The 18704-nt window shown below is 48.9% G+C and overlaps 7 protein-coding genes across 7 annotated transcripts; 5 read left to right on the top strand and 2 right to left on the bottom strand.

Annotated features, from left to right (window-relative positions):
• Nucleotides 1–288: 288 nt before the first annotated feature.
• On the bottom strand, nt 289–3294 carry AFUA_3G14590 (putative copper amine oxidase). Its single transcript, XM_749074.2, has 4 exons — nt 2305–3294; nt 1674–2250; nt 650–1620; nt 289–595 (listed from the first exon to the last, which is right to left on the bottom strand). The coding sequence occupies exons 1-4, from the start codon at nt 2634–2636 to the stop codon at nt 460–462; spliced, it is 2016 nt and encodes a 671-aa protein (XP_754167.1). The 5' UTR covers nt 2637–3294; the 3' UTR covers nt 289–459.
• Nucleotides 3295–5449: 2155 nt separating this feature from the next.
• Nucleotides 5450–6252, top strand: AFUA_3G14580 (putative dUTPase). Its single transcript, XM_749075.2, has one exon. The coding sequence runs from the start codon at nt 5561–5563 to the stop codon at nt 6089–6091; it is 531 nt and encodes a 176-aa protein (XP_754168.1). The 5' UTR covers nt 5450–5560; the 3' UTR covers nt 6092–6252.
• Nucleotides 6253–7562: 1310 nt separating this feature from the next.
• Nucleotides 7563–10670, top strand: AFUA_3G14570 (histidine phosphatase family protein). The gene is made up of 3 exons (XM_749076.2): nt 7563–8365; nt 8415–9319; nt 9373–10670. Exons 1-3 carry the CDS (start codon nt 7976–7978, stop codon nt 9524–9526), a joined length of 1449 nt encoding a protein of 482 aa, XP_754169.2. The 5' UTR covers nt 7563–7975; the 3' UTR covers nt 9527–10670.
• Nucleotides 10671–12209: 1539 nt separating this feature from the next.
• Nucleotides 12210–14149, top strand: AFUA_3G14560 (putative MFS multidrug transporter; the record flags this gene model as incomplete). Its single annotated transcript, XM_749077.1, has 6 exons — nt 12210–12363; nt 12416–12510; nt 12581–12904; nt 12964–13119; nt 13173–13540; nt 13597–14149. The coding sequence occupies 6 exons, from the start codon at nt 12210–12212 to the stop codon at nt 14147–14149; spliced, it is 1650 nt and encodes a 549-aa protein (XP_754170.1).
• A 695-nt stretch (nt 14150–14844) lies between these two features.
• Nucleotides 14845–15183, top strand: tfb5 (TFIIH complex subunit TFB5; the record flags this gene model as incomplete). Its single annotated transcript, XM_749078.1, has 3 exons — nt 14845–14863; nt 14931–15082; nt 15136–15183. 3 exons carry the CDS (start codon nt 14845–14847, stop codon nt 15181–15183), a joined length of 219 nt encoding a protein of 72 aa, XP_754171.1.
• A 938-nt stretch (nt 15184–16121) lies between these two features.
• Nucleotides 16122–16664, top strand: AFUA_3G14540 (Hsp20/alpha crystallin family protein; the record flags this gene model as incomplete). Its single annotated transcript, XM_749079.1, has 1 exon — nt 16122–16664. The coding sequence occupies one exon, from the start codon at nt 16122–16124 to the stop codon at nt 16662–16664; it is 543 nt and encodes a 180-aa protein (XP_754172.1).
• Nucleotides 16665–16823: 159 nt separating this feature from the next.
• On the bottom strand, nt 16824–18292 carry AFUA_3G14530 (putative lipase/esterase family protein). Its single transcript, XM_749080.2, has 3 exons — nt 17545–18292; nt 17119–17485; nt 16824–17066 (listed from the first exon to the last, which is right to left on the bottom strand). Exons 1-3 carry the CDS (start codon nt 18127–18129, stop codon nt 16975–16977), a joined length of 1044 nt encoding a protein of 347 aa, XP_754173.2. The 5' UTR covers nt 18130–18292; the 3' UTR covers nt 16824–16974.
• Nucleotides 18293–18704: the final 412 nt, after the last annotated feature.

Genomic DNA, 18704 nt, shown 5'->3' with positions numbered 1-18704 from the left:
CGTGTACTTGGCTCGTTTCTTGCTCCGAGGCTGACCCGGAATGTCGGCACTGCGCTTAGGAAATTCCGAGCCCATAGTCTGGCGCCTTACCCGCTGGAACTGGGTCTGATTCTAAGATCTATACCGCATCGGAACACTAGAAATCGATGCCGATGAAGTAAAAGTGGGCTGACACTTGCAGCATTGTTGAATTAATAACAGGTGGAGAACTACATCGATGGGTGAGTTGATGAAACACATTCCGCGTCTCCGGCGGACAGCGGAATTGATGCGGACTCATATAAACCTGAGGCATCAACATCCATCTTATTAGTTAAACTGATCAGTTTGACCAATAGAAAATTTTATATACAAAGATCCACCACAGGGTGTCCACCAGAGGATCTGTCCATGACTCCATGATCAAGTATACACTCTTATAAATGTTCGTGAATCGTAATGCTCATTCAACAGTCCCAATCACAGCTGAGCGTCACGGCAACATTCCTTTTGCACGACTCTCGACGCCGCATTCCTGCTCGAGGGCACATCCAGAGAGGGATTGGCCGTGAAGAAATCCGCCGGCTTAATCATCAGTTGGAATATCTCAACAGGCCTAATGGATGTCAGCACCTAGTCACTGGGTTGAAAGGGGAGAAGCATCACTCACATGACTGGCCAATCCTCTACACGAGGATTGTGCGTGATACCAAAGGTACTCCAGACCACCACATCAGTATCCACCACGGATTCGCCCCGTTTGACAGCGTCAGCCACACCATCCACCTCCTGCTGGCTCTGAAGTGTGTATCGACCTCCCGCATATAGCTCACCATCGCGGTGCTTTGTCACCCACACGTGGTGCTGTGCAAACTGAGCGCGCTTGGCTTGGACGGAGTTGGGATCCGCCAGTAACAGCTGGGTAGCCAGCGGAATGAACTTGTAACCTACAGGGTGACCGCTGATGGGGTTCTTCTTATGGGGATTAATCATTTTGATGGTACGGTTCAGTTGCGGAGCCGCGTCAAGGTAGCACGCCCGCTCAAGCGTCTGTTGAGTGACCTTGTAGAAGTTTCCCTTTGGGTTGGTGACATCGTTCATGGGGACTGGATGAGACTCCTCGACCACGACGGAATTATTTGGTCCGTCAATTGCGGGATCCATACGGACACAGAAGATGTGCTGATGGTTCTGGGCCAAGACACCTCCGCTGACTACGTTACCGTAATCGCTGACCTTGCCCGGATCGATGTTGACGACGTTTAGAATTCCTGTCGCACGAGACTCGACTGTAATTCCGCCAGACTGATCGAACTTGTAGGCGAATATGTACTCGTAGTTTGCCAGCGTAATGATGAATTGCACGACTAGTTCGCGGTTGCGGGTGACCACAGCACGGCCTGTCCGCCAGTTGGAGTGCTTCCAACCGATGCCATTGTCCTGTTCGTGCAGGCAGATGGCATTAGGCAACTTCTTCGCACTACCGTCGGGTCCTGTAACGATGGCATCAAAGTATTTGATGACCCCCAGGCAGTCACAGCCAATAGAAAGGTTGTTAGCCATGTTACCACCACCTCCGTCGCCAAAGTCGAAAGCCTGTTTGCGGTGATAGGGAGGACGAGGGTCTGCATAGGGAACAGTCTAGATCCTGGTCAATCAAATTGTCCAAGTGATTCCTCTGGGAATAACTCTACCATCTCGCTGATAGACAGTCGGTGCATCACGCTACGACCATCGTACCAGACATCGTGTATAGTCGCACCCTCGCGAGGATTAAAACCAACACGGAAACTCCACTTCTGCCACTCGACCAAGGACTCGTTTGTGATGCGAAAAGAAGGGCCCTCAGGTTGTACGACATTCAGGGGCTTCAGATCCCGCCGAGTGCCGTCTGGCAGAAGCTCTGGGACGTAGTCGGAGGCCTTGCAATGTCCGATAATGTCGCGCTTGAAGGTTTGCTCGGTCAAACCATCTCCCTTGCCGCCAGTCGCCGGACGATCCACTCGAATGATCTTTTGGGTAAGAGCGTCCATGACAGGGATCAATGGCAGGGGGTAGGAGTAGAAGTTCGCATCCGGGTTATTCTTGCTCTTGTCGGTAGCAAAACAAAGACCCTGGAAGTACCGCCGATTCTCTTCAGTGTTGTCCAAGCCACCATAGGGCCATGGCTCGATTGTGACCTCAAATCCTGGCGGCAGGTCAAAATCTTCCAGGGCTTTCTTGAACAAGGGTGAGCTAAAACATCGCTCAACAAGGTTCTCGAACTCGCTCCTGCAATATCGCCATTAGCACGTATGCCTTTGTGAGACATGTTTTTCAACGCACATAGTAAGCGGAGCATGATGCTGCTTTCCGACAATGTGGTGCTTGACACGCTTGCGCGCGACCACGTCGACAACGGATTCATGGAAGGAGGGGATGTGGTCGGCTCCAATCACATCGTATTGGCAAGTAGCGAGTCGAGGAGGTCGAGGCGTGGTTGGGCTGAGGCGACCAGCGTGCTCAAGAGCTAAGAATTCGCGCAGCTGGTCCTTGGGAGGTTCCAACAGGTAGATCTCACGGAAACGAATGACCGTGTTGGGATGCTCTGCAATGACGACGTCGCGCGCAAGGTTAGTCTCCTCTTCGGAGAGGATTGCTAGAGGGTGAGGAGCCATGTCGGGAGGTGTTGAATGATGATAAGCACATTGATTGAAAGATGAAGCATTGAGAATGCAGCAGCGAAGTTGAAGCCATTATGTACCACGGGCGTATTTCTTACCTGATTGGGATGTGAGGGGGAGGCCCAAGGATATCGGAGCCTCGGAATTTCGGAATCGGTTTCACAACGGAAGCTTTCCGTGCCTTACGTTGTGGTTGGTCGACAGTGCCGGAGTGGGCTGCCCCACTCTGGGAGCGCCTAACCATTTCTGGGATATGACACGCGATCGGGTTCATTGCACCTAGCTAGATAACAGAGACAGAGTCACAGTCTCACAGACAAGCAGTTGAGAAATCATGGGTTTATCTTTGGATACTTTCGACGCGAGCATGTGATTAAGGCTAAATTAAGAGTGACCCTCTGGCCACCAAGGTACACAGCAGATACTTCTAGGGGAATTGTCAACGGATTAACAAAAATAATTGTAAGCTAAAGAGTAAAGGCTAAAGCAGGCCGGAGGTTGACTGGGGAATTCCGAATGACTGCTTGAAACTTGGGATGATCATTATGCATTAACTAGTCAAATAAGTAGACTTAGAGTATTAAAATTAGAAAAGGGAATTATAGCATGCCTTCTCTAAATCTATCAATAAAGATAGTATCAGGGATATATCTATACTGAGTATACAATGACACGGTTAGCAGGGCGCCAGAAACGGCCCTCATTGAACCGCCCCTCTGCCGCCTGCCACCGCCTGCCGCTGACGGCTATCCTACTGCCCCTTCCGGTATAGCTCCTACCACTTTGGGGATAGTACTACATCTCGCCGCTTTTGCCCTTTTCCCCCTGAACTTTTGCTGAAGCTGAGAAAAGATGAGAATCGATCTTGGCCACAGGTGGCAAGGTTATTATCGGAGGAATATCCGGGGAGAAGCCCAGGCGCGATTCAGGTATACTGGAGTACGACCCTCAACAAGAAAGCGGATTGACGCTTCCCGGAAACTGTGATACTAATTGGCACTCCAAACGGTTTACAAGCGACGGGAATGAGGCCGTTATAACAAGCAATTTTATTATTTGATCCACCGCTGATTCAATCAACGCTAGGTCCTCTGGCTTGTATGGCACTAAGCTGCTACCTATTCATAAATCAGCCAAGATTATAGTCAAAGCCTAAGGCAGATCTTGTGGCCATTTTGCCATGTGAGCTCTCGGCCCACTGGCTTGGCTCCCTTGCTGAATCATCACTGAATAGGTTTGGGTCCCATCATGGAGCAACGAAGCTACCTATGGGGGATAGTTTTGTGTCGATCATGGGGTCACGCAAGCAATGCTTTTCAAAATCTCCTTGTGGGTAGTATACTGGTATTTTTATTGGCTTGTTGACGAAATCTTCTGTCTACAATCTGCGCGCATGGCTACGCGTGGCTACTGGTTTCATTAACTTAGTGACAAAATCTCCTGCGCGTTCGTTGCCTGTACTCTGTGCGAGTAGCCTCACTACGCAATCCAGCCCTGAATAGTTATAAACTAGAAGTAGTCCCAGCTGGATTTTCATTTTGCGCAATGATGTCTGCTCCTTGATCTTAGAATCACATCTTATAGATCCCGTCTTCCACTGTTCTGTTTATCTACTATCTCGTGTTTCAGCCTCCTGGATTCCTACAATGGACGGTCGTTCAGGAAACTTTGCTTGGGGAGACCCCGAGTGTTGGTATGGAGAAACCAACTCAATGCCTCCCGATACGGTTGATCCTTCGTCCATTCGGAACCCAGTCCCGTTTGACCTTTCACTATTTGATCAATGCCCGAGTGGATTGTTTGAATTGAGTACTCCAACTGCTACTCCTACTGCTAGTATAGAACCCACCAGGGACGCTCCACAGAGCTTAATGGCTCCCGCTTCAATCGAGAGCGCAACAGCGAATCACCACTGTCCGATCTATGGAGATGTGGGTAACACCCCAAACCATATTACCCCGGGCACACAGACCCAGGACAGGAGCAAGAGCCCGCAGATCACGTCGAAACAATGTTGTTGAGTCCGAGTAAGTCTTGCATATTCCTGCCTGTTCGTCCGATTAAGTGATATATTGACGGGCTTTCCTGTAGATCCAGCACCCGGCGCTTGCTATGTCGTTGGGAGGACTGTGATTACACAGGCACATTTGGACGCAAAGCAGAGCTGATGCGCCACATTGAAAGCAAGCATGTGAGCCCTGGCGCACACACACACGTGTCCCCTGCCTGGCTGTGGAAATGTATCGAACCGCAGGGATAATCTGGAGGAGCACCTGCGCGTTCATCTGCCGAACGAAGGATTCATAGGTGTTCCACCATTTGATGGAGTAGATTCACGGAAGGGATAATACCTAGTAGTGGCGAGTGGTAATGTGGTATCTGTGTATTGCATTTTCTTTGCGGTTGTGTTCTTCCTGCGCATCGGTCTTTGGCTATCAGCTTCAAATAAAAGATATTAGATACTTTAGCTATATTACTCTAATCTGTAAGCAATCTTGAAAAAGAAAGGCTCGATCATACAAGGCAATATGGAAGGGAGAGACCCTCGTCTCAGAGCTGAATACATGCATGTCCTGTCCTGCATATACTACTCCGTATTGTGCGATGACGATGGATTGCGAGAAGTTGCATAGTGACTAATCTTCTACATATTGAGAACAGATCAGGATCCTCCATAAAACCAATGTACCTAAAGGGGAGGATCCCAAAAAAAGTAATAGTAAACTGCGCTAACCCGATCGACGCGCGTGTCGTCTTACCAGATCCCCAATCCAGCCAGACCTATCATGCACGTCTCTTTGTTTCTGTGAAATAGATAAATAGCCCTTAGTTTCCCCTTTCACACGGCAATCCCTCCATATGCTTACCACTACACCACCCTTACCACACGCTACACAGCTCAGGATTCCTGCAACACCATGATTCTTAGCGGACTGGAAGTCGTCACCCGCCAATTAGTTCGGAATCTCCGCGGTCTCACCCAGCAACAACCATGCGGCATCGACCTGACTCTCCGTCAGGTCTCACAATGGACCTCCGCCGCGACCATCGACTTCGACAACACGAAACGCCAGGGGGCCAAGACCTCCAGCTTGTCGTTTGACAGCACCAGCCACGCCATTACGCTGCACCCGGGCGCGTACTTGGTCGATTTCAACGAAACTGTTCAAGTGCCGCGGAATTGCATGGGGAGCATTTTTCCGCGGTCATCGCTCTGGCGGTCCGGGGTCGGAGTCACCGCTGGCGTCGTCGACGCCGGGTATGAAGGTGCGCTCGGTGCCTTGATCGAAGTCAAGAATCCCCACGGCGTCGTTTTGTATCGAGACGCCAAGCTCGCCCAGATTGTGTTTGAGGAATTGGGCGAGACTGTGGAAGGATACAATGGTATCTACCAGTCTTCGACGAGCAGTGTCGGGCGTGATGGGACTGGCCAGTCGTCAAACGCTTGAGTTGGGAGTTACTTATTGCTCGGCACATGCTTCGGAGGTACAAATAGAATGCATGGCCTCATAGCTGGATTCAGTAGTTTTCTTGGTCAATGGAAGGTCTAGAGTAAATGATAGCCTAGGTGCGCTCTCGTCCTCAATTTCACCATCTCGTTAAGCGCCAGCCCGTCGAAGCGTACCTAGTTATCCCTACCATGTGCAACTCGTATACGCTACACAGAGTATCTCAAGTAACGACTAATACCACACAAGTAGGATGAAAAAGCATTTAAATAAACTGGTACCAACCGGAATGTATAATCCTTGCTTCTGTGTGGAGGAAATCCAGAGCAGCAAGGATATTCCGGACTGTAGTTCTTACCATGGCACTACTCATCACCTTATCAGGAAGCAACGAAGCAAGCTGGTCGAGGCTGATCCCTAAAGGCGGGTGCACCAGGCATGTATGGAGACTATGTCCATCTGGATTCTGAACTTGAAAGATCTCAATCAGCGGTCGTAGGCACGTCTGACCAGCATGGTTCGATTGGATTTGGATGTTCCTCAGGTGGTTATAAATATCAATCTCTTGGTTCGGGATTCTTGACACTGTGTGGAGTTTCAATGTTACATAACGATGATCCCTGTCCTGTCAGCTTGATGCCGTGTAGAAGGTTGGTTGATCCTACAATAAGTCACGGTATAGCCACACTGTCGCGCTAGATCCATAGCCCAATTTGCCCACTACTTGATATCGATGGTTTGAAAACCTCACCGATGTAAACGGGATAGAATTTTTCTACCCGGTATGTTGGAATGGTCTCCTCTTCAATAGGTAGAGAAGGGTCTATGACTTCCCACCCTGATGTAGGGAAGACGCGTGGCAGGGAGGGAGAATGAAGATCAAACATGCTACGCTTGCTGAACTCTGTTCGTGAAATAGTGAAAGAGACCCCTGGATTAAATGATAATCAAGGTGTAGTAATCAGTTTTAGGAGGTTGAACAGTTGCCTTTTCTCCATGTTTATTGCGTTGTTTGTTAAACAGGAACAAAACGTGCTTCGTTTGGTTTTGTGTCTGATCGGAGTAATCATCGGGCCCAATTGAGTTGCCTCTCCAAGAATTTCCTTCTCGTTCTGATTCAGACATAAACTGCAGCATTTCCTGAAAGAATTACTACTGTCACTATTCATCTCAAGCTAAACTTGTTCTTGAGCGACTCTAGCTTCATAAGTGTGGTACGCAATCAAACCAACAACACCAGCGGCATTGATGAGACAGAAAAAGCGGCCGAGGATCGGGTATGCGCAGTCTTGTTTCTTACATTTTACTGATCAGTGTCCTAACAATTCACAGCGTAGAGATTGGAAACCTATCACTTGAAAGAAGAAAACAATACTTCTATCAATGCTGTTCTTCAATAGCTGCCAGGTTGTATTCTTAAGAATGGATATGATTCTATTATTCATAGGAAATATACAATATACTATTTATAGTCTTCTTCAATGCCTGTTTCCTCTATCTTCTTCACTGAGTCTGGCCTATTGTGTATTGTGTATTGTGGACTGCAACATACTGCAATTCATATAAGGTACCATTGAACTTCCGACGTCCACTGTGAGACTTCCACTTAGCCCCAATTAGTAGCTTTTCTGTGGTGTGTATCCGGAATCCACCATTACATTGAAAGATTATATGATATCTGATTTCTCGGCCATAGTAAAAATGACCAACCGATTACAAGCCTTTGGGAACATGGCTCAAGATTCATTTATATGGCTGCACCACGTGGAAGATGTAGCATTTTTAGTGGACGCAGATGATCCACCAGGGTCGTGTTTCCCACTTCGACTTGGTCCTCGGCAACAAGTAGAGAATCTTCGGAATACAGCAGCTCACTTATAAATAATGCGGTTATGGAGTGTCTATCATGATCATACCATCTCACTCTACGAATCTCTAGTCAACATGCTATCATTAGGCTTGGCGCTCTTGTTCTCAGGGACGGCAGCCCTTGCCTCCCGGGACACCTTCTATCCGCCTCTGAATCACACCACATTCATCACCAACGCCTCCTACGGCACGTATGGCGGCATCTACACTGCTCCCGCTGATAGTGCTGGCTCGCCGTCCGCCGATGATGTCTACAATTACTGTTCCATGCCTCATCCGCGCGGTGAGACCTACTCTCTGCCGCCCCCTGTTGCAAACCATTCCATCAAGGCTAAGCTGGTATACCTTGAATACTTGCAGCGCCATCAACGGCGGACTCCGTACAACATCCTTCCTGGAGGAGAGGTAATTCGCCGGTCTACAATTGCGCCGACTCGTCGCTAACTTCATTCAGGATCAAGAATACAACTGCGACAGCGTCGATCCGCATGTCTACGTCGCGCCAGCTTCGCAGCACCCGTCGCCAGTGGCTGTCTATGGTCAAACCTACTCAGACCCGTCCAACCCCTATCTTGCCACCTATGCGAACGGGACCTGCCAGTACCCCCAACTCACTCTGGGCGGCTTCCTCGACGGCTACCAGCACGGCCGTGATCTTCGGGCCGTCTACGGCCGCCGGCTAGGCCTCATCCCCCCAGTCCCGGACCAGAAGAGAGTCTGGTTCCGCTCCAGCTCCTCGGCCCTGACGCAGGGTTCCGCTGGCGCCGTCCTACGCGGCCTCTGGCCAGAGTACCACAAGCCGATCCCAGTGCACCAGCAAGCCTCCGCCGTCGACACAGTCAACCGGGGATTTCCCTGCTCCGCGCGCAGCGCCCTCCTATCTGCAATTCAATCCACTGCCGAATGGAACGAGCATCTCAATGTCACACAGGCCCTCCGTGATGAACTCGCAGCCATGTTCGACGCGCAGGACGAGTCTGCCTGGACCTCCAACTTCGACCACTTCGCGGACAATTTCCAGGCCCGCCTGTGTAATGGGTACAGGCTGCCTTGCCGCGTCCAGGACCAGACGCAGTGCGTGACCGCGGCCCAGGCGAATGAGGTCTTCCGCGCTGGTGACTGGGAGTATAATTACATGTGGCGGCGAAACGCAAACGCGACACGGTACATCCAGGTCATCGAGGGTTTGTTCATTGGGGAGATAGTACGGAAGTTCGAGGCAGTCGCAGAAGGTGCATCTAAGCTGGCGTATAGCCATAACTTTGTGCATGATGGGGACATCTCCCCTATTCTGGGCGCGCTGGGGATCACCGCGATGCGGTGGCCGGGGATGGGCTCGAATATCGCATTTGAGATTTGGTAAGTTTTCTTCTCATCTACTTGGATCTACTATTGGGTTCTGACGAAAGCAGGAAAACATCTACTTCGGAATACTTCGCCCGCGTCCTGTACAGCGGCCATGCCATTGAAACAATCCACGGACGGCTGGATTGGATCCCTCTGTCGAGATTACTGGATATCCTACGCCCTTTTATCCCAGAAGACATCAAATCAATGTGCGGTTAACACTCCGTATAGAATTAGTCGACAGTAAACCAAAAGTGATTGCGGCGTCTCACGAAACAATACGATTGGATGTGATACATCATACGCCCTGCCAATTATGCTATAGACAGTAGACTCTGCTTGTGCATTTACAATGCGTCATGGCAGTGACGAATTAATATTAGATCTTATAGCCACTCGCGAACATTATACGGATCATCTTGATCTCCAAGTGTCAGGCAGTGATTTCATAGCACTCAGCTTTCACCGGAAATGCGGCCGCTTTAAACAAATTAACTGGACGGAATTCTCAGCCCTGATACTGACGTATGGAGATCTAGTCTGCAGGAGTTTTGTACTGACCACCTTTCAGTCGGCGAGTCGAGTTGTAGCCGGCGCATTTCCACTGGATGGAACCGATCTCACTCACTCTACGATGAGTCTCTCGAATTGTTGCCTCAACACCTGGCATTCAGCTCCCCGCGCCCATCGCGCGTTGACACGAAATACTTCATCACGATGAGATATATCATGATGGACTATATCATAGGTCAACCTGTTGACAGCTGCTGGGATGGTCATAGTAATGAACAGAAAATGGACGTTTCAAAACAACCCGCCAAAATGATACTCGCGATGCAGTCTGTGAAACTACCAGAGCCAAGTTCAGGATTTCGTCCTTACCCATCAGGCTGTCAGCCCTTAGAATCTCAAATTAGACTCAGAGTGACAGATATGGCTTGCGGACTGGGCGAACGCAGGAGCATATCCATCAGCATTTGAGAGTGCAGCCCTGGCCTCCCAGATAAGCTTTCTAGAGTTTACTGCCATGGTGCTTTCGTTTTTGACACGGCACCCAGAGGAAGACAAGCAAATTGCATTCTATTGGACTGTCGACAGCCGCACTGGCTGGGTCAGAGAACGGCCCTGAAACTAGACGATCTACGCCCACTTTTCGAAAAGGAGCAGTGGGTTATTTGCAATTAGAACAGACCCAAAAAATGGATAGTACGCCCTCACTCCTCACAACAGTAGCAATAATGCCCGTCCGAGCAGCACTGCGGAAACTCCCCATGACAGCAGACGGCGTGCGAACATGGAGACGAGCAGCGATAGCAATCTAGCGTATGTCAGCCACAATCATTAGTGGATAGCTTCAACGTACGGCTGTCGTCTATTCCTAGGACGGTCTGTCCTAGGTTCAAGGCAGGGGTTCTCCGCGCGTCTGCGTGAGCCATCTTGATTTCTCCTGTATACTTCAATAAACACCGGCTGATGATCCTAAGAATGGTAATCTTACGTGCGGATTTGCGGTGTTCTGCCTGGACGGCGAAAAGGTACAGGAACATCGCGGAGACGTGGGCAGGCTTCATTATGAGAATAGATGGGTCTGGTGGGTTTCTCTTTCCCGTCAAGTCAAGAATCCTGAGAGTACTGGTTTATGTATGTATCCAGCGATGTTGCTTTTGTGCTCAGATGAGATTGTCATCTGCCACTGTACATAATTTGAGTCATATGGCGGGCTGGATTTACATCAGCTGATCAGTCCTGAACAATAGCGGGCGTGTAAGAATCAGAAGAGCAGATAGTCGTATAGAGGAGTACTCAAAATTGCTGTTTAATGTTAGACACAGTATTAGACGGAGATGTATTTGTCTTTGTTCTTTTTGTGGATACAATTATAGTACCATCCAAACAACGAGGAGGATGATGGCACTCGGGACAACAAAAGCTCTCTTATCCACAAAACGTTGCCTTGATGAAGGGTCCATGAGACCAAGGTAAAGGAGCCCTTGCCGATACTCTTTGTAGGTGACTGTGAATCAATACTCATATAGAGGCCAGTCCAGCAAGCTGCGACTATCCGTCGTTGAAGGAGACGCCTGCTTTCGTAGGTGTTCTGTCTGAACAACATGAGTAACCAAGTGTCAAATACATTTTGGTACGGCCCATGACATCTGCGCCTCCAATCTCGATCTCGGGTATGAAAACCATACAAGGAAGCTCTTCCTTTATGAATTCGGAATACTCCATAAAATGACACCTGAGGCAATCAAGTAATCACTCACGATCTCCACAATTGCGTCATATGGGGAGCTTGCTCAGGCAGGCAGTGGAGGTTTGCTCAGTGTCTGACTTCAAATTATGTGATTTTCTACGGTCTACGGGAGAAAAAGGGACGTCAGGTACGGAATAATGGCAGGGCTGCGGGAGCATGCCAATTCTGTCCCTGGACACCGAGCAGGTCATATTCAGAAGATCTGCAAGTATTTCCGTGTCTATTTCCATGAACTAGCCCATCCTGGCGAGGTGAGTAACCGCCTCCACAACTCGTCTCAGGATGATGAGATAGTTATGGGTTCCTGGACTAACGGCTCGCGTCGAATCAACTTGCTCCAGGAGAGACACACAATGGGGTGATCATTGATTCAGGAGGATCATTCTTTTCCATGTTTGCATGGGTTATCAACTGGGTTACATATCGGAAATCACGCAAATGAACAATCCTCCTTCATGATTGGGTCAATTGAGGAATTAGTTATCAGTCCGGCTTGATTATAAATGCTTATCCGCCAGCTTCCACTTCTAGGCAGAATCGCGTCTTTATCACCTTTGGCAGCAATAATATACCAATTGTCAATATCCATGGGCGCGAACGTTTTACTGTCTTTGCCTTCAAAACATCCTGCATTCAAAGAGCATCATGGTGGCTGAACGGCAAAGAGGCGCAGTGCCTTCCGAGGCCACTCCGTTGATAGAGCATCCTCTCACGGATCATGATGAAACGCAGATATCACCTTCATTACTCAGAGGGACGGTCATCACTATTACTGTGGGCCTGTTGCTATTCATTCAGAGTAAATCAACTTGACATTTCGTGGCCGCAATCACTAACGAATGCCATTGCAGCCACGAATATATCAATGTTGACCACAGCTCAATCAGATATCGCAGAAGATTTCGACGCCTTTTCGGAAACAACGTGGTTCAGCTCAGCATACCTGGTACGTCTATTCAATGTCATTCTGAGCTGTCCATCACATGCCAGTGGGCTAATTGGTGCCTTGCATAAAGATCGCAATGTCCAGTGTCTCTCCTTTAGCAGGACGTCTCTGTCAGATCTTCACAGCCCGTAATTACACTCTTTTCTCGGTGGGGATATTATCTGTTGGGCTCTTTGTTACTGCCGCTTCCCAAAGCCTGCCGGTCTTCCTATTTGGACGTGCACTATCTGGTTGTGGCAGTGCGGGTGTTATGGTCACATCGTTCATTTTCATCCTTGACCTTGCAAGCAAGAGGAGAAGAGGTCTCTTCATTGGCTTGTTGAATGTCGGAGTGACGACGGGTATCTCTTGCGGTGCGCTACTTGCCGGATTGCTGACGCCAGTCTTTGGATGGGTATGTCATCTTCCACTCAGATCATCGGAAACGATACGGAGCTGACCCAAGCATCGTAGCGCCTGATCTTCTGGGTTCAAGCACCTGCTTCATTGATTCTGGGCTTGACCTTGTTCGTCGCTGTTTCCAGCGTCAAGAGTACTTCTATGAGTCTGCAGGGCAGTTCTCCTTGGCAAAGACTAGCCAAAGTCGATTATGCCGGTGCCTTGAGTCTGGTAAGACTACTAAGGTTTAACAACAAGGCTTGGGGATTAACCATTTCTTCCAGACAACTTCAGTATTTCTGCTGCTCTTTAGTCTTGCGTCGCCAGACTCAACTGTTACGATCACACCTCTAATCTTGAGCTTCGTCTCGTTCGCCGTTTTCCTTCTTTTTGAATCGAAGTTCACATCAGAGCCAATAATCCCACTTGAAGTACTCAAAGCGAGAAGCGTACTGGCGACCTGCCTAGCAGCTCTGATCTCGATGATGGCGCGCTGGTCTGTTCTTTTTTTCACGCCAGTGTATGCAATGGCGGTCCGACAATGGTCGCCCGCCTCGGCAGGGTTGATCCTCGTTCCAACGAACGTAGGGTTCGGCCTTGGAGGCCTGTTGGTCGGATGGATCCATATTCGCAAGACAGGCAGTTACTACGTGTGGGTGTCGTTGCAATTGATCTGAAAAGCCCCAAAACTAACCTTACATGCTATAGCTCGACGTTGATAGTGTTTCTGCTCTTTGCGTTGACGAACTTTATACTGGCCATACTATCAACTCCTTCTTCCGCTACCGTCGCCTACGTCGTCTCGACCTTTTTTAATGGTCTTTTCATTGGCGCTTCGATGAACTATGCGTTGTCTCATATGCTACACCTTACCAATATGAACGTACACTACATTGTGACCTCCCTACTAGGCATGTTCCGTGGCTCTGCTGGAAGCTTTGGATCGGCCATTGGCGGAGGCTTCTTTCAGCGGGAGCTGAAGAAGGCTCTTGAGAAGGGATTTAGCAAGCACGGACTTTCCGGGACAGATGAGCTTGTTCGTAAGCTTTTGGGAAGCCCCGCTTTAGTGACGAATCTGAGTGGACTGGAGAAAGAGGTGGCCATTCAAAGCTATGAGCAGGCAGTCAAGGTACTGATCTTGGGCGGCTGTGTTCTGGCTCTAGTAGCGACCATGCTTCAAGCATGTACAGGCTGGAGAGCACCTCATGAGGTCGAGAAAGATGTCCATGGTGATCTGGAGGACAGACTCGATCGGGAATAATAGACTCCTCCAAATCTCCGCATAATTTATTTGCAGTATATATGTCCAGCGGCAGGTTTTTATACCCTCCACAATATGCAGTAGCTCATACTCGTAGTAAACTGCTGGTGAAGATGGACAGGACAGTTGCGTAATAGCCGATCTTATACACCATTCCGCCAACAATAGGAATCCCTGATTCTTGAATTCGAATTCATCCCGAAGTTCTCCATCGCTGCTTCCTTCTAGCTTGGTCGCCATTTGAAAGACATCACTGCAGGCTTTCTAAGGAGCTAGAAATATACTACTGAGAAAAACGCAGAGCGACGCCTGGGGTATGCTCTCTGTAATCGTCAGATTCGACCTCAACTCAAGGTTGCGCAGGTCTTATAGTCCTTACTAACGTGGTCACTTCCTTGAGCTCTTGCCATACCCCATCAATACTACTCCGGTGACGATTTCTATATTGCTGGATATGCTCATAGTTACCCCACGAAGAGAGCTAAACCTAATCCAGTAATTCACCGTCTTCCAACTATTGGTGCCTTGGTGCCTTACGGAGTAGTTCCATTGAGTCTTGGCACTCTGGTGTGGACCTTCAATAGGACCGCGCATCTTATATCGCACATTCCTTTGATCCCAGTTCGATACAGCCTAAGAACCTATATTTGCGTACCTTAGACCATCAACTCAATAATCGAAACAAATTTTCCGTCATGCCCCGTGCAATCAAAGGTGCGCCGGTCGTCAAACCCCTATGATGGTTGACTGTTTGACTGTTTCTGACCGATACGTACAACAGGAGTGCTCATCGAGTGTGATCCGTCCGTCAAAGCCATCATACTGAAGTATGATGAAGAAAGTCATGATTACATTGTCGAGGACCTAGACGATGACCGCCATCTGGTCATCAAAGAAAGCCAACTACAAAATCTGAAGGAAAGGCTGGGGAGGGTATGGATAACCGAAACTTCTTTGTTGCGATGGGCGCGCTAATATTTGGATAGGAGCTTGATGAGAAAGTAATGCAACCCGAAGAATCAGAATCCGAGTAGGGGAACGTTACCCAAACTGTCGAAGCAACGATACAATCTCCCTGAACTATCGGACGCGTCTATCGCCATTCGTCATCGACATTAGGCCGTCGTCGACGACGTTGCTCGAAGAACTATTATCTGGATATTATATGGTCGCGACGGCCATGCTCTTCCAAAGGAGCAGGTACCAGTACTGCGAAAACGGTATCGGAGAATTTCGTCGAAATCTATGCTGTACACAAAGGTGATTTCACTCTGAAATCATGCAGCGTAATCCTTGCAATATGCGTGTTGCAAGATGCGAGAGCCATGTGAGAGCCATGAATCCCTATCAATCCCATGCGATGATGTGATGCATGTTTGAATTCCGGCCCGGTGGCGAATTCAGAGTGTAGCCAGAACCTACTATGGAGGAACATGTTTGGGCGGAGAATCATGCAATGAGCCTTCAACATGTATGACAGCGCATCGGACAAATGAACTGTGATCAACGTAGGACGTTCCATGGACAGCATCTCGCCGTGCATTGAATGCTTCGAAGCTTCACCAAGCTGCCTAAAGCTTGCTCTTGCTCCATGAGACTCATAGTGGCGAGGCCGTTTAAGTCACGTGACCATAGAATCACCACGAATCATCGAGTGAGCTCCAGCTATGTCCAGTTGGCTATGCTCGATGATTCATGATGCATCACGCAACATCCAGCGCTCTCGAGCAACACTTCTGACGTCATTGTGATAGAATCATGGGAGATTCTCGAATCATGGCTCTGGGGTATATAGAGACCTCCAGCACCTGGTCTACTCGAGGTTCACTTCACCAGATCAGAACACAAGAATCACGATAACAACAAGAATCACGATAACAACGCGCTCACATCAACAACAACAACAACAACAACAACAAAATCTTTTTTCAGCAATACCAACTCGTTAACATCTTCATTATACACATTCAAAATGTCTCTCTTCCACACCTTCCACACTCCTGGCGACTTTGCCCCTCTCTTCCGCCTTCTGGACGACTACGATTTCCACCGGTCGACCAGAAATCAGGCTTCCTCTGTGCGCTCCTTTGCGCCCCGCTTTGATGTTCGCGAAACCAACGATGCCTACCTTCTGGATGGCGAGCTTCCAGGCATTGCCAACAAGGACATTGAGATCGAGTTCTCCGACAATGACACACTCGTGATCAAGGGCCGCAGCGAGCGCGAATACCACTCTGGCACTCCCGAGCAGGCCACCCAGGAGTCCTCTGATGACAAGCAGAAGGAGAGTACCGAGGTGGTCAAGTCCGGGGACAAGCAAGTCAGCAAGAGCGACAACAAGAAACACCGCTTCTGGGTGAGTGAGCGGTCTGTCGGCGAGTTCCACCGCACCTTCCAGTTCCCGACTCCCGTCGATCAGGACAACGTCAAGGCCAGCCTCAAGAACGGCATTCTGTCCATTGTTGTACCGAAGAAGGTCGTCAACACTGGGGCCAGGAAGATTACCGTCGAGTAAATGGTCGACGATTGAAAACATTCGAAACCAGGCATATTGTGACGATGTGACGATACCTGCATGCATATTTCGTTGTCTGTCCTTCCCTGCATATTTAGTGCGCTATTGCAAATCATAATTAAATTTTAATTATTTTCATTTCAAAATTCAATTATTTTTCTCTACTCTATTCAACTGAGCTCACAATCGTAGTTCTTAGTATGTAGATGCATTGAGTGGAGGCGTCACACTATTATACAGATGTAACCGGGAGTAGAGTATTGACATAAAACATATACAGCGAATACATAGGCCATGAACCTGCATGGCATTATGTGGAAAGAGTGTAGATATCATTCAAGAATTGCACTGCCTCCTCGAATATTTGATCTCTGAGCTTCGCGTCGATAAATATTGACGGAACTAGCAAGCCACAGTTAGTGCAGTCCAGCATATCAGGAATACAAAGTCATACTTTCCAACCACCCATGTATCTGACCCTCGTCGAACCTACTCTCAATGCGATACGGTTGCAATTGCGACTCGGCCGAGTCCTGCTGATCAGCCAACCCGCGATTGATGGCCGCAGCCTCCTCTTTCAACCTCTCCACGAACGTAGTCTGCTCATGCAGCAGAATATCCATTTTGGGAACCACAAACATCATATTCCGGGGCAGGCACCCAATATCCGCCAGGATAGGATGAAGTAGCGGATTAGTCAGGTTCTTCTCCCGTCCTGGTCCTGCATACGCGTCCATCAGTGGCTGCAAGAAGGCCAGGGGGTCTTTCTCAGGGAACCCAGCAGGCAGAGGTTTCTCCCATGGTGGGAGCCGCAGATCAACCTGACAATAATCTCACGTTAGAACAGTCGATGAAGGCGATGAATAATATATATACTCACCGGTGCATAGAACGTCACTGACGCCTTGATACTAAACTCCGTATGCGCCAGCCCCTGCGCAACGCCCAATGCGAGATTCCCGCCTGCAGAGAATCCACTCACGGTCATCGATCTCGGATTCGTGCCCCAAAGCCGCTCGGCGTTCTCGATCAACCACTCCGCAACGTCCTGGACGTCTTCGTGCGCGGTTGGAAAGGTATAGCGCGGTGCATATCTATGGGAAGTGGATACAACAATCGCTCCGGTTTCGTGGGCGACTTTCTGACAGAATGATGTCTGGCCTTCTGGGAGTCCGCCTAGGAATCCGCCGCCGTGGATGTTAAGATGGATGGCCCTGGATCCAGAGTGGGTTTGTGTCCTGGGATGATAAACAATGGCGCGGACTGAGTGGCCCGGCGCTCGCTTGAGAGGGATCCAGATGACGTTGCGGCGGCCTTTCGTGAAGATACTGGGGAGATACTGGATTGCGTTGGAGAGTAGTACGATCGGCTGGAAAGCCAGGAGACGCCAGCGGAAAGTGGGTGGTAATGATGGACAAAAGATAGCGTCGTAGAGAGGGCCAAACCAGCTGTTTAGAAACGACATGTTGGACTTTGTTGGTGAGAGAAAGCTGAATTAGAGAAGTGGTTATGCTCGTATTTTTGCTGCTCCAATCGTGCCTGCATGAGTCATCATCTCAGACTATATCTGTTCATTGAGCCTCAACGACATCATTTACCAGATCAATAGAATACATGATCAAGGTAGTGATGTTTTCAAAAGAGTCCAAGTACTCGCCTGTGCTGAAGGTAGAGCCCCGCTGAGAAGGGGCATAGTAGGTGTAGTCATTTGTTATCAAGTCACGTTCATCCCTAGTATAAATTGATCCAACCATTTGAGATGATTTCATTGATACAGTTATACTGAGAATCTGAAGTATCATGATGTCCACTGTCTCTAGTTGTCTGAGAGTATTCGATTGTAGGATTGGCAGCGCAGGATATATATTCGCAAGTTCCGAACTTCAGCCTCACCATACTCCATCCTCTGCTTCTAAACCATTCTTGTTTATATATTTTCCTTTGGATTTGCAAGTATATGCAGAGTTATTTCATGCAACTGCGATCACATAATCGGAAAATGCTGGCGTCTTTTGATCAATTGGACTTCAGCATACCTTA

Source organism: Aspergillus fumigatus, chromosome 3, assembly GCF_000002655.1.
Source record: "Aspergillus fumigatus Af293 chromosome 3, whole genome shotgun sequence".
NCBI lineage: Eukaryota > Fungi > Ascomycota > Eurotiomycetes > Eurotiales > Aspergillaceae > Aspergillus > Aspergillus fumigatus.
This window is presented reverse-complemented; position numbering and strand designations above follow the sequence as displayed.

Excerpts from the sequence above, each read along its gene's own strand:
- AFUA_3G14570 (XM_749076.2), top strand. The coding sequence starts at position 7,976 with ATGCGGTTATGGAGTGTCTATCATGATCATACCATCTCACTCTACGAA. Across the intron at positions 8,366-8,414 it reads ACATCCTTCCTGGAGGAGAG|GATCAAGAATACAACTGCGA; the intron begins GTAATTCGCCGG and ends AACTTCATTCAG. Across the intron at positions 9,320-9,372 it reads AATATCGCATTTGAGATTTG|GAAAACATCTACTTCGGAAT; the intron begins GTAAGTTTTCTT and ends TGACGAAAGCAG.
- AFUA_3G14530 (XM_749080.2), bottom strand. The coding sequence starts at position 18,129 with ATGTCGTTTCTAAACAGCTGGTTTGGCCCTCTCTACGACGCTATCTTT. Across the intron at positions 17,486-17,544 it reads CAGTGACGTTCTATGCACCG|GTTGATCTGCGGCTCCCACC; the intron begins GTGAGTATATAT and ends GATTATTGTCAG. Across the intron at positions 17,067-17,118 it reads GATACATGGGTGGTTGGAAA|TTCCGTCAATATTTATCGAC; the intron begins GTATGACTTTGT and ends GTGGCTTGCTAG.
- AFUA_3G14590 (XM_749074.2), bottom strand. The coding sequence starts at position 2,636 with ATGGCTCCTCACCCTCTAGCAATCCTCTCCGAAGAGGAGACTAACCTT. Across the intron at positions 1,621-1,673 it reads GACTGTCTATCAGCGAGATG|ACTGTTCCCTATGCAGACCC; the intron begins GTAGAGTTATTC and ends ACCAGGATCTAG. Across the intron at positions 596-649 it reads GTAGAGGATTGGCCAGTCAT|GCCTGTTGAGATATTCCAAC; the intron begins GTGAGTGATGCT and ends GACATCCATTAG.
- AFUA_3G14580 (XM_749075.2), top strand. The coding sequence starts at position 5,561 with ATGATTCTTAGCGGACTGGAAGTCGTCACCCGCCAATTAGTTCGGAAT.